The 12908-nt window shown below is 44.5% G+C and overlaps 1 protein-coding gene across 1 annotated transcript; it reads right to left on the bottom strand.

Annotated features, from left to right (window-relative positions):
- Window positions 1-1558: 1558 nt before the first annotated feature.
- LOC308052462 (potassium voltage-gated channel subfamily A member 1-like) lies at window positions 1559-3487 on the bottom strand (the record flags this gene model as incomplete). Its single annotated transcript, XM_080363199.1, has 1 exon — window positions 1559-3487. One exon carries the CDS (start codon window positions 3485-3487, stop codon window positions 1559-1561), a length of 1929 nt encoding a protein of 642 aa, XP_080219325.1.
- Between the last annotated feature and the right edge of the window lie 9421 nt (window positions 3488-12908).

Here is a 12908-nt window from a genome sequence, read left to right as displayed (position 1 = left end):
TGCATAAATTATAATCCTGATTTAATATTTACTTAGTTGCATAAGAAAATTTGTTAGAAACAAACCTTGAGTGTTGACAATCAAGACTTCTTTCTCTGCTACTCTTGCTGTGCCACTGTATGTGGTAAAGGCATGAAACATCCCTCAGCAATAAAACAGAAGTTTGAGGGGAAAACAGAAATGTTCTTTGCAAGAAAAACAGTAATACATCTCTTTGATTTAAAGATGCAACTCTGTGTCAGTCTTCACTAGTAAGCTGTACAGTGCTGTGTTATCAGGATGAAGAGAACGTGTCACTTGTCTTTCAACATCTTAACTGTAAAATCCACAGCACTGAAATGGTTTTGTTTGGAAATAAAGGAAAACAAGGATGTTTTTTGATCAAAGGTGATGCTTTCCATCTGAGTCCAAGATATAAGCCACGCAATGGTTATTTAAGTAGCATGGCATGCCATGCTGGACTCTAAGTGCCGTCTCCCATCTATGATAATTAAAAACAGTGAACTGTGTACACAAATGGTATGGATACATAAAGGTGACTGATATACATGTCAAAGTAATCTGGAGTGTACAATGAAAATAATTTTGTAGATATTGCACTCATATTCTATTTTGTTGTTAATCTGTCCATTCCCTAATGCTTTTGATCTGTTGTGCACTTGGATCGAACCAGTAACAGCTGACAATATTTTTTTTCTTTTGGTCTCAAAAATATAAAGAAGGTATAAAACTGTAAAACTACCAAAAAAAAAAAAAAAAGCTGCACATACATTTTTTGAGTGGGGACAGCAAGCATAGGACTGAATCATTTAGAAATTCTGAAACAGTAAGGTAATTAATAAAATTATTTATAAAGAAGTATATCTACAATATTTAATAATTTAAGGCTCACAAGAAACTAACATATCGATGACAATAGAAGTTTTCTGCTACAGGGTTAAAAGCACCATATTCACTTCACATACTAGATAACGACATCTGTACTGATCACAAGTGGAAAACTCTGAAAGTGCTGATCTGCTAATGTTCCTAGTGCTTTAACGATGTTGTATTAGCCAGGAATAAGAAATTCCCTTTCGACCATAAATACAGTTATACAGGTATAAAATATGTTGGAATAATTTCAGTTTGAAACTACAGTACAAAAAACTTCAACCTTCCTCCCCCCCAATCCATTCATTCTCCACACACACATCCCCCAACTCTTTAATACTAAACTTGGAGCAACTGAATTGGTTACAAATGACTCATTTAAAACGAACAACCATTTGCTAAAATAAGTTTCTACAAATTACATTTTGCACTGTCATAATTTACCAGCTCCTGCATCATGGAGCGTAGCTTATTCTTAGTCTATTTTAAAAATAGGTGACCCTTTGTGTCATGGAAAAAGAACATAAAAACATGTATTCCTGGAGGACTGCTCAGGACAGTGATCAATTTATAAAATATAGCCTAATTTAAAAAACTAACTGGTACCAAAAAGAGCAGTTATAGTAGCAAGTTTCTGACACCAGCAAATCCTTCTGCATCTCTGAACTCTAACTCTATCTTCTCCTTACAGGTCTGTTTCCCTATTGGTGTCCAGACAGAGAGCATAGAGGGATTTTCTGAGATCTACGTTACTTTTAGCTTTGATATTGGTTTTCTCTAAGGAACTGGTGCCGTTGTTGAACCCCTCACTGTTTTCCAAGTGCACAACAGATTTGTTCAAAGAGTTTCTACTTAATCTTCTCTTTGCATCTCCCCCTGCTGTGCTGCCCTGAGCACTACTGTGTTCATCTTTGAGGATAGGTTGCTCTTCATGATCAGTCTCTCGGTGGTAGAAGTAGTTGAAGTTGGATACAATGACAGGGACAGGCAGGGCAATGGTGAGCACACCTGCGATGGCACACAAGGAACCCACAATCTTGCCCCCCACAGTGACAGGTCGCATATCCCCATAGCCCACAGTGGTCATGGTTACCACTGCCCACCAGAAAGCATCAGGGATGCTGGAGAAATGAGACTCAGGGTCATCGGCCTCAGCAAAGTAGACAGCACTGGAGAAGAGGATCACCCCAATAAAGAGGAAGAAGATGAGGAGGCCCAGCTCTCTCATACTGGCTTTCAACGTCTGTCCCAAGATCTGTAGGCCCTTGGAGTGCCTCGAAAGCTTGAAGATCCTGAAGACTCTGACCAGGCGGATGACTCTGAGGATGGCCAGAGACATGGCTTGCTGCTGGCCCCCACCCCCATTGCTACCACCAGCCCCAGGCTGCTGCTGCTCATGGGCCAACTCAGTGCCCAGGGTGATGAAGTAGGGGATGATGGCCACGATGTCAATGATGTTCATGATGTTGCGGGAGAACTCAGGCTTGCTGGGGCAGGCAAAGAAGCGGACAAGGAGCTCAAAGGTGAACCAGATCACACAGGTAGTCTCAATGATGAAGAAGGGGTCAGTGAGGCTACTGGGTGGCTGCATGGCTGGGGAGTCCCCGGTTGTGCCATTCAAACCTCCACTTTGTGGAGGAAGAGGCACAGGCATCTCCCTCTCATCCCTGAATTCTGGTAGGGTCTCCAAGCAGAAGGTGATAATGGAGATAAGGATGACCAGCACAGAGACGATGGCAATAGCCCGGGCTGAGCTGGAGCTCTCAGGGTACTCAAAGATGAGCCAGACCTGGCGTTGAAACTCGTTGCGGGGCAGGGGCTTCTCTTCCTCTTTGATGAAGCCCTCGTCCTCCCGGAAGCGCTCCATGGCCTCCTCACCCAGCTGGTAGAAGCGGATCTCATCGGTGAAGACATCAATGGAGACATTGACAGGCCGACGGAGCTTGCCCCCTGACTGGTAGAAGTAAAGGATCCCATCGAAGCTGGGCCGGTTGCGGTCGAAAAAGTACTCATTGCGGAGCGGGTCGAAGTACCGCATACGCTTATCCGGGTCACCCAGCAGAGTGTCGGGGAACTGGTTGAGGGTGCCCAGCTGGGTCTCGAAGCGCAGCCCCGAGATGTTGATCAGCACCCGCTGGTGGTGCATGGCGCCCCGGTTGGCCGCTGCCGTCGCCGCCGCCTCCTCCTCCTCCTCGCTGGCCGCCGCCATGGCCATGCCCCGCCGGTGTCCCCCTTCCTCCGGGGGTCCCATCTCCACCCCCGCACCGGGGCGCGGGGCGCGCGGCGGCGGTTGGGGCGGCAGGGGGGCTCCGTGCGCTGCCGCCCCGCCGCTGGGGCTGCCCGCGCTGCCGCTGCGGCGCCTCCCGCCGCCTCTCTGGGGGACCGGCGGGGGCCGCTCCCGCTCCTCGTCCGTCGGCAGCGGCGGCGGTGGCGGGGTGCCCTCCTTGCCGTCGCTCAGCCGCGGCGCGGCGGCGGCGGAGCCGGCGATGTGGAGCAAGTCGCCCCGCCACCGGGCCCGAGCGCTGCCGCCGCCGCTGCTGCCGGCCGCGGCATCCTCGCTGCCCGCGATGGCCGTGGCGCCGCCGTTCTCCAAAGTCACCAGCGCGATCTCCATGGGCAGCGGCGGCAGGAGGCTGGCGCGTCTGAGGCGGCGGGCATGCTGCGCTCGCCTCCTCGCCGCCGCCGGCCACCTCCGGGCGGCCGCCCTGCCCTGCCCTGCCCTGCCCGCCTCCGCCTCACTGCGCGGCGGCGCGGGGCCGAGCGCGGCCCGGGGGAGCCTCCTGGGGACCCGGATATGAACGAGTGATCATTATATTATGGTCACTTGACGTCAAAAAGGATTCCTTCTCCTCCGCGCCCCCATGCAGGCAATGGCAGCCTCCCCCGGGCACCGGGATCCCGCATCCTTCCCCGCCCCGCCCCGCCGCGCCCCGCCCCGCGTGGGGTGCTCCGCACCGGGGCAGGGACACGCTCGGTGAAGCGGATCTCAGCACTCGGGAGCGCGACGGCCCCCGGCGGTACCCACAGGTGCCCACAGGTGCCGTCGGACCGCGGCGCCGAGGGGTGGTTTTCGGCAGGGGCCGCACGGAGACCGCTCCTGAGACAGGCGAAGCCGGGCAAAGGGGGTGGCGCGGCCGTGGGGGCACCAGTGGCCAGGTGGGGGGGGGGCCGGGTCGCTCTCCGTCCCGTGGGGCGCGGTGGACACCGCCCGCTCCCCGGCCCCCCGCCGCGCAGCCCCCGCCCCTGCCGCAGCAGGGGATTACGATGCGGCCCCCACGCGTGGATTACTCGGTAAAGGGATTCCGCGCAGGGAGGGCTCCGGCTGTAAACCCCCATTCACCTATAATGAAAATCATAATCGTAAACCCCGGGGATTCCTGGCGCCTCTTAGCATATGCCCCCACCCCCGCCTCCTTCCAGCGTAATGAGAACAAAGGAAGGGATTGGGTATTTTTTTTTTTTCCGCTTTGCTTTGCTCTCCCCCTTCCTCCCCTCAGTTTATCATGGAATTGGTGCAGCTCCAGAAGGTGCTTCCTAAACCAGCAGACGACAACGTTTCTGCCAGGCTGCCTTCACATTTGCCTTTACAAACGGGACCGTACTTTCCCTTTCATGCACAAGGCTGATACATTTCAGTAGATGTACATTTTATTAGAGAAAAGGAATTGAAGCAGCTTTACACAATGACTTCAGTTACAGTTTAGTAATACAATCAATGCTAAGATCTTATTTTCTATATTCAAACCATGGACTCATCTATTCTAGTCAAGGTCTAGAGTGAAATATACTAAATATATATACAAATACTCTAGGATTAAAATTTATACATATATATACCACCCTGATCTTGGAGAGTTTCTGCGTTTCTCTCAAAATTAAATTAAGTGAAAAACTATTTTGCCTTCCAGTTGGCATCCTTGAAGTGACATTTTTACTGAATCCTTATGGTGGTACTCACAGCTCCATTGAATAGTTTACCTAGATTCACTGAGATTAGTGGGTTTTCACTTAATTTAAAACATTACCTCTGTCTACGAAATATGCTTGAAGATAATAAAAACAGTGCCAAAATAGAAAACTGTAATTATATTAAATAGTTACTGTGAGTGCTGATTTGCCCATGACATGTTCTATAATGTACCTCTGAGAACTGAGCACAGAATCGCTTCACCTGTGAGGGTGAAGTAAAGGACCACTTTACTCACACAAGTAATTTGTAGAAGCAAAATTACAGGTAAGTTTTCTAGAACAGCCATTTGAAAATAATGGCCCTTTGATTTACAATTATTTAATTGAATAATGTATCAAACCCTCAAAATGTAGTATAATACCTATTAGGACTAGCACACTCTGCAGTAAATACAGGCATACCTGAGCATACCAACATATAACAGCTGATCTGTTACCAATGCATGTCAAGGATTATAACCAGAGGAAAGGCTTGCACAATGGAAAATTATTCTGTTTTTCCAGCTCTGTCAGCTCCTCTAAAGCAAGATATTCTCCCTCCAAATCTTGCCTCAAGAATAATAATTTATTTCAAGAGAAAATATCCCTAGTTAAGTTCATCTAGATCTCCTGTAGGCAATGTCAGTCAAAATTAATAACTTGCACCCTATGAACTGTGGTGTTTGACCATCTGTCATGGAGGCACCTGAAAACCACTCTAAGCAAATGTAAGCTTAAACCAGCTTTGATTTGGAACTGAAACAAAAGAATAGACCGAAACCCTCCAACAGAAACCAATATAAGCCAGGGGGTAATTCAAAATCTATCAGCACCCTGGCAACATTTAATAAACTGCATGCTTGATGTACCAGTTGGGGATATTATTACCATACAACCACAAAAGACTGATGATCCACAGCATGTTCTCACTCACTCAAAAGAGAAGCCTCCCTCACTCAAGGCTACCCAGAATAAATAATCACTTGTCCAGAGGTGGGACCAAGGACTCATTCGAGGATATATCCAGAAGAAATAATCGCTCACCAAGGAGAAAATGGGGACACACAATCCTGTTAAGTCTCCTTAGATGGCATCTCCAGTCTAAGGGTAGAGCTCTGATAACAGTCCTGATGCTCTGAGAAGACCACTTCAAGCAGATCTTCAGCGGGGGGGGCCATTTTATAGCCTGGTTTGATCTGACTGTGGCAATAATGAGCACGGTCCAGAAGCTTCTCTGGGCCTGGGCACTTTGTTGGCTGAGGACCCTGACTATTGACTAAGCTCCTCCTTTATCCCCCAGCTGGGGAGGAGGTGAACATCACTGGTGTCAGTGTGCCCCCAGGGGAGGGGACGTAATGGTCGGCATCCACCAAAGGCGCATAAGGGCCACAGTGGGGCACAAAAGGTGCTAAAGAGCCACCACTTGCCCTATTGAAAGCTCTGGACCTCATCAGGGTGGGTTCAACTGCCGCACCACCACAACAAATACCTTCGGAGTCTGCTCAGTGAGCATGTCCCTTTCATAGGGCCAGTCACAGGCATCCACAGACACTCAGCTGTGCTTCATATGCATATAACCAGTAACACAACAGAAAACAGATAACTTGCCAGCACCTGTGCCTGCTCACTCACCTCTGTACTTTTTTTATATTCTTCGTGCTGGTCCTGTGTGTGTCCTTCTTCCCACCTGTAAAAGTCCCTTCCAGGGATCTTTTCGCACAAGGGTCACGTTTAGCCTTTGCTTGCAATCACCATTTGTTTATGTGACCTGCTATTGCATTACAGGAGTCCACACAGGCTCCGAGAACAAACCCTAGCCTTCTAGAGGGACATACACATGCCATCCATCACAGATCTCCCCTTTTCAAGCATCCCTCTTAAAAAAAAAAAAAAACAAAACCACATCCATTCCCAACCTTTTTCCTACTCTTCCCTTCTCAACCCTAGGGGCACTTTCAAAAATTTTCTTATGCAGTAAGTATCCTCAGGACTGTGGTAGCCAGCCTTCTGGAGACACAGTCTAGGGGGGCTGACTGTGGGCACTGTGCAGAGTGGAAGAAGGTGCACAGAGGGCTCATAAACTTGCTGCTTCTCAAGGGGTTGTATCCATTCTCCTGCTTCTACATCAACAACAGGGAGCAGCACTTCTTTGACGCCTGGGAGAGATTATGCTGAATTGAAATTCCCCCTTTATTAAAATCCAAGTTTCTAGCCCTTCTTAATGTTGTGTTGCAGTGTTCACATCCTGTATTTGCAGGCAGATGGGCTTATGCTAAAGTGCAGGAAAAAATATAGACTTGCCCACATTCATCCTTCTGAATGTCTCTCTGAAAAGCCTATGAAGAAAACGTACATTATTAATTGATATGGCAGGAAAATACAGCTGCTCTGTATAGTGGATGTTCTATATAGCTACTTTGCAGCTTTAACAATTCTGAGAATCTAGTATGGTAGCTGTATATGTGGATACAAAGGAATAGGGGAGAAAGGGGTGAGGAGATGATGTTAAAGGAGAACATCTACTCCAAGAAGGGAATTTACAAAAGGCAGTTCTTATTCAGCATCCCGGTTTTTCCGAGTGTGGTGAAAAGACTTTGAACACTTTTTGAAGAGCAGCAGTCCTACCAGAAGAATGCCCAGGTACTGGAGAGAAAGGATGACACGCAGAATAGTGGGACATATCAAGCGCTGACATGTGCTATTAATGTTTTAACCAGGTGCTCCCTGACAAAGAAATTACTTGTCCCCATACTTGTGATTTAACAAAAAGTATTTTCTACCCTGATGCACACATGTAATCAGTCCCATCCATTCCAGCACATCCACACCAAACCTTACCATTCTCTCCAGCTCCCACTGCCACCCAGTTCTTCTAATCCAGTTATAATGCCTGTTGTCATCCCCTCTGACTGGAATGTGTATTTTTTTTTCCCACATCTGGTCCACACAGCACTAGTTGCTTATCCTGCAGCCTCATTTGCAGGTTTTCTCCCACAGTTGTAAATGGGACTCCCCTGGTTAGGCAGCATCAAGGGACTGCCTAAATGTGATACTTCTAAGATTCCTTACTTTACCAGCTAGCACCTATTGAGAGTCTCACACAAGTTTTGCAGAAGAAGAAACACTGTGTAAGCTAGAGATTCTCTTATCTTCCACCTGAAGGCAAGTCTGTGTCACAAACACTACTTTACCAACCCCTCCATGAGGAGAAGAAAAGCACCATACCCTCATGCTCTGTACAGCATCATGCCATGGACATGAATAATACATGTCCATGCTCAGACCTGTGTAATCATATATGTCACATATGAGGCTTCTTTAACTGCCTTCCAACTGCCTTCCATCAGCATTTTCAGCTTTTCACTAGCCTCCCCCTCCTCTTGGATACTGGGACAGATGCAACTGCCTGGTTCAGGCTGTCATGGGTTAATGAGCAGCACCCAAACATGTCATTATGCAGCAGGAATGGCAATGGTGTGGCTGCTGGGAGCTGTCATTCGGTGGGACACTGCCACAGAACAAAATGAGTGACCCATTACATATGGGGCCTCGCATGTTGAGAAGCAAGCCATGGGGGTAGCCTGCAGAGGCTGCATTCATCTACCTCCCCACAGACACACTGAACATGCTCTGGAATACCTGACTACAGACACCTTGGACACCTCTTTTCACAAATATTCCTGCTTGGGCCATCCCTATTACTGACAGTGACTGTGAAGCTGCAGCCTCACCAAATTAAATATATGATGCTGAAATGTGGAGAGACATACACCAGCATCTAGAGGCTTGATCTGCCCACAGCACTCTCACTCACTGGTGGCAGGACTAGACACGTCTGCTTTTGACACCTTTGATGGCGACAGTGACCCCACAGTTGTGCCTTATTGCTCTACATGCGTGAACCCTTTTTTTCTTCTCCATGTGTTGAACAAATAACATTCCCATCATGGCAGATGGTGAGGAAGTCAATTTCAAGCCCAGAAGAAACCAAAGGGGTTAAAAGCAAATCTGTGCCTCCTCCACTTGGTTAATTCCCCAGCAGTCTGATCCTGTGTTGAGATGATTCAGGCCAGAGAGAGAGACTGCCACAGTCCCCAAGGGAGACCTCAGAGAAAAGACTCTTATTTCCTGTTCAGGAGGATTAAGTATAAGGCCATTGACAAATCACAGTAAACATCTGGATGTGAGCACTCCATCTCTCAAGGCCTAATCCATGAAGTTATTAATTAATGAATACAGCAAATTCACACTGTTCTATATATAGGGTCAGCTGATCTTTTTTAGTGTTTGGCTTGGAGGTGTTTTACATCTGGATCAACAGATTTTTATTTATTGTACAAAGCAAACTACTGTATTCTAGTGTTGCTTAATTAATTGTTTAGAGTAATTATCCTGTCGTTTTTAAAAAACATACACTGCCATATTTTCTGGTAGTATCTATATATAAATCCAGTACTTAAAAGCCAGCTATGTTCCTGCATTTTATATTTTTTTGCAATTTTAAGTCCAGGTTCCTCTGGAAACTTACTATCACACACTGATGGAAAAAAAAACATGTAATTGATTTTCTTTTCTGTATTTTATTTTGATTAAAATGAGAATCCCTGTCGTTTATCTTCAGAGAGAAAGTAAGCATTGAGTAAATGATCTGGTTAATTCAAAAGTAATTTGATCAGAACATCCATAATTTACATTGACTTGAATAGTAGGAAAGATGCTGAGCACTAATGATATCAAGCTTATTCATTTAAAGAGACTACTTGCATTATGCTTTACATCTTGTGAATGTGAACTACTCGAGAACACATAATGACACACATTTTATAACGGGGAGACCTGCACAAAATTCTCCCTTTAAAAGTCATATATTAAGCTCAAATAACACTACAGTCTGCTCAAATGCAAAGCAGGCCATGTAGCTGAGTGCACTGTTTTTTCACACAGCTGTGCCATTTTGTTTCCAGTGCAATCTGCAGGCTTTGTCGTTGATATTGGTGGAATCAGCTTTTGGCCCAGAGGTTTTTATAAATCCAGCTGTGACAGGATATTTTCACCCTCAAAGCTTTGGATGCTGCCAGACAGCATGAATCATCCAAACTTGCGATTTATAATTTCCAGTCTTTTTGACCTAACAGTGCATTATCCTGGTGTAATCCTTAGCTCGAGGGATGTGTTCTTAAAGGGGAAATCTCATTCTGTGCTTTTATTCTCTTTGAAATTCCAGGAGCATGTACCTCTACTCTCAGGTTTTTGCTTCTGTCACAACAGGATGCCCCAAGTGGACAGTGAAAACTGTGATATCTCACTATAAAACAAAAGAATGAAGACAAGTGAGTGCGGTCGAAAGGAGGAAAGAATCAAGACCTGCAGAGCCACACAGATATATCTATGCAATTTTATCCTCACTGCTAGTGCAAGTACACTCAAAAATGAATTCTATTTACATCAATGCTTTTGTAATGGCTGTACTCGATACCATCCAAAGCACAGTGTTTCTGGGCAAACTTGATTCCTCCTTATTACCCAACTGAAAATACTTCATTTTCACCCTATGGCCATATGACAAAAAGCTCTTACCAGTTCAAAAGTGCAAGATCAGGCCGCTCACTCGGGCTGTGAGGAAGAGGGACAGTAATAGATAGATCAAAGTCTGCATGTCTGGGACAAACAGTTATGGTGGTGTGTGAATTAGGTGATCAGCCACTTATTTCAAGTTATCTGCAGGCAAATTGTTACCAGTGGTGTGGCCAGTCACAGTCCAGAATCCATTGATGTAAGATCTCTTATACAGAGACACAAACTTCATAGGCTACTTAAAAAAAGTTAAATAACATGTTTACTAATTTATCTGTCTTTAAAAGCAGTGGATTTGCAGAAACATTGGATTAATCTCATCCAAATTTCCTTCTAATTTCTAATTTTTAAGCAGTCAAGAATTATGAGTGAATCAAGGAAAATCAAAATATGTGATGCTTACTCTGGTATAAAGTTATTAGTGAAGCCCTTGAAATTAGTACCTACAATCTGAAGAAGTTTATGTGAGGGGAAACTGAGGTTGAGACCTACCCATGATCCCCTCACATACAGGGAAAAGAGCTAAATTCATTAGGTTTCTTTGTAAGCACAGCTAATTTGTCCAGCTGGAGGAAAATATGCTGTACCTTGAAACTAGGGGCCCAAATGTACTGATGGTTTAAGCAGGATAAAGCCATAAGGGCATCATTAAATGGACAGGAGTAATGAAATGACTTTACTTCCACTAAGTCTTCAATGCTGAGGTGGCCTCTGGGGAAACCCTCAACATGAATAAAGTGTGTTAGATACACGGCAGATTTTTTTTTCCTGCCTTACAAAACAAAGGACAGACGACCCACCCAGAGGCTTATTATTTAAAGCTTTAACAAAAGTAGTATTCTAGTAAACAGAAGCAGTACTATTTATATTGTAAGCAGCATGGAGAAATATTTGGATTGAAGAAAAACAGCTAGCACATAGATAGATGTGAAATAAGCCTTGCCTTGCTTTTCATACTCACCAGTGAAAATGAGAAGAGAGACTATATGAACACAGACTGACAATGAACAAGTTGCATTTATTTTGCATTGCCACTAAATTCCAGATTTGTGTAGAACACAAGGTTTTTTTTGTGTACACCAATTTGCCAGGTTGAGGCTAGCATCTAATCCTCTGGACATTCCTAGAGGAGTTAAAACTTCTTTACATTTGAGGTGAATTTGTCTTGGCAGTGGTAAGTCATCCAATTCACTAATTCTAATTCAGGAGTTTTATGTTTCAACTGTGAACAAATCACTGCTCCATAATAATAGTTTTAATCAACAAAGGTAGACTGCAGTATATAAACACCACATTTTAGTTTAAAACCTGAATTTAGCATTTTCAAAGCACTACCATATCAAAACTTTAACAGTATTTAACTGTCTGCAGATGAATATAAGTGCCAAAAACTATTTGCAGTTGATTTAAGACCAAAAAAGGAGCCAATAAGTGATATGATAAAGTTAACGGAGCTATGCAGCTTTACACCAGCCAACAAATTTTTATTTTATTTTATTTTATTTTATTTTATTTTATTTTATTTTATTTTATTTTATTTTATTTCATGTCATGTCATGTCATTTTATTTTATTGTATTTTATTTTATTTTATGTCATTTTATTTTATATTAATACTTGGACAAGTTGGTAGTGGAGATAGTTGCTTATTGTGAGGTAAAACTTAATCTTTGATGAGAAGGAAAAATTTCAAATGATGATAATAATAATAACAACAACAACAAATTGGAGGAAAAAAGTTATTAATAGGGAACCTCAGTCTATTATTTATATTTAAAAACCAGCATCTATAAGGAGCAATGCCAAGTAGTTTTCATGCATTATAAGTTCTCTATTGTTATGTAAGAAACAAAAGACAAACAAGCATTCCAGAAAATGGTACATGATGATAACTACTGCATTACTTTCTTAGAAACTTAGTTTCCTTCATGTTTATGCTGATATAAAGTTAGAACATCAGGGCCGTATAGCTGTCATTCACCCCAGTCCCAGTGGGAGCTTTCTGAGCAGGAAAGGCTGCGATGCAGTGCACAGGTGAGTGCCTCCTGCAGTACCAGTGAGTTCCTGGCTGCTACTGTTACCTGAGCAATGCTTTCAGGTTGGAGGTACCTGACCCTGCCTGATCTAGAAGGATAAGCTGAGATAGTCTTATGAATGCAAAGAAACCCTCTGTTATCCTACAAAATGAGCCATGGTTGGATGCTAGACCTTGCAAACTGAGCTAACAGACAGAAGGAAAGGAGGAGATCTTCTGGTGCTTATTTCACAAAGGCTGCTACGTTGATGACTACTTGGCTTGGCTTTGCAATTAAATGTGCTCCTCAATACCTTAATCCCTGAGTTTATATCATCACTCTTTTCTTCCTAACTTGAGATATTTGAAGGCAACCATGGCTCTGCATACAAGAGCCTCACACATAGTCCAGAAATAAATATTCTTCGTGCAACCGTGTTACAAGCAGTAGAGAATGTGCAAGTTCATCAGACCGTGCTGACTCTCCTCTTTGATTTTCT

This window comes from Nesoenas mayeri (genome assembly GCF_963082525.1).
Source record: "Nesoenas mayeri genome assembly, chromosome: 1".
In the NCBI taxonomy this organism is placed as follows: domain Eukaryota; kingdom Metazoa; phylum Chordata; class Aves; order Columbiformes; family Columbidae; genus Nesoenas; species Nesoenas mayeri.
This window is presented reverse-complemented; position numbering and strand designations above follow the sequence as displayed.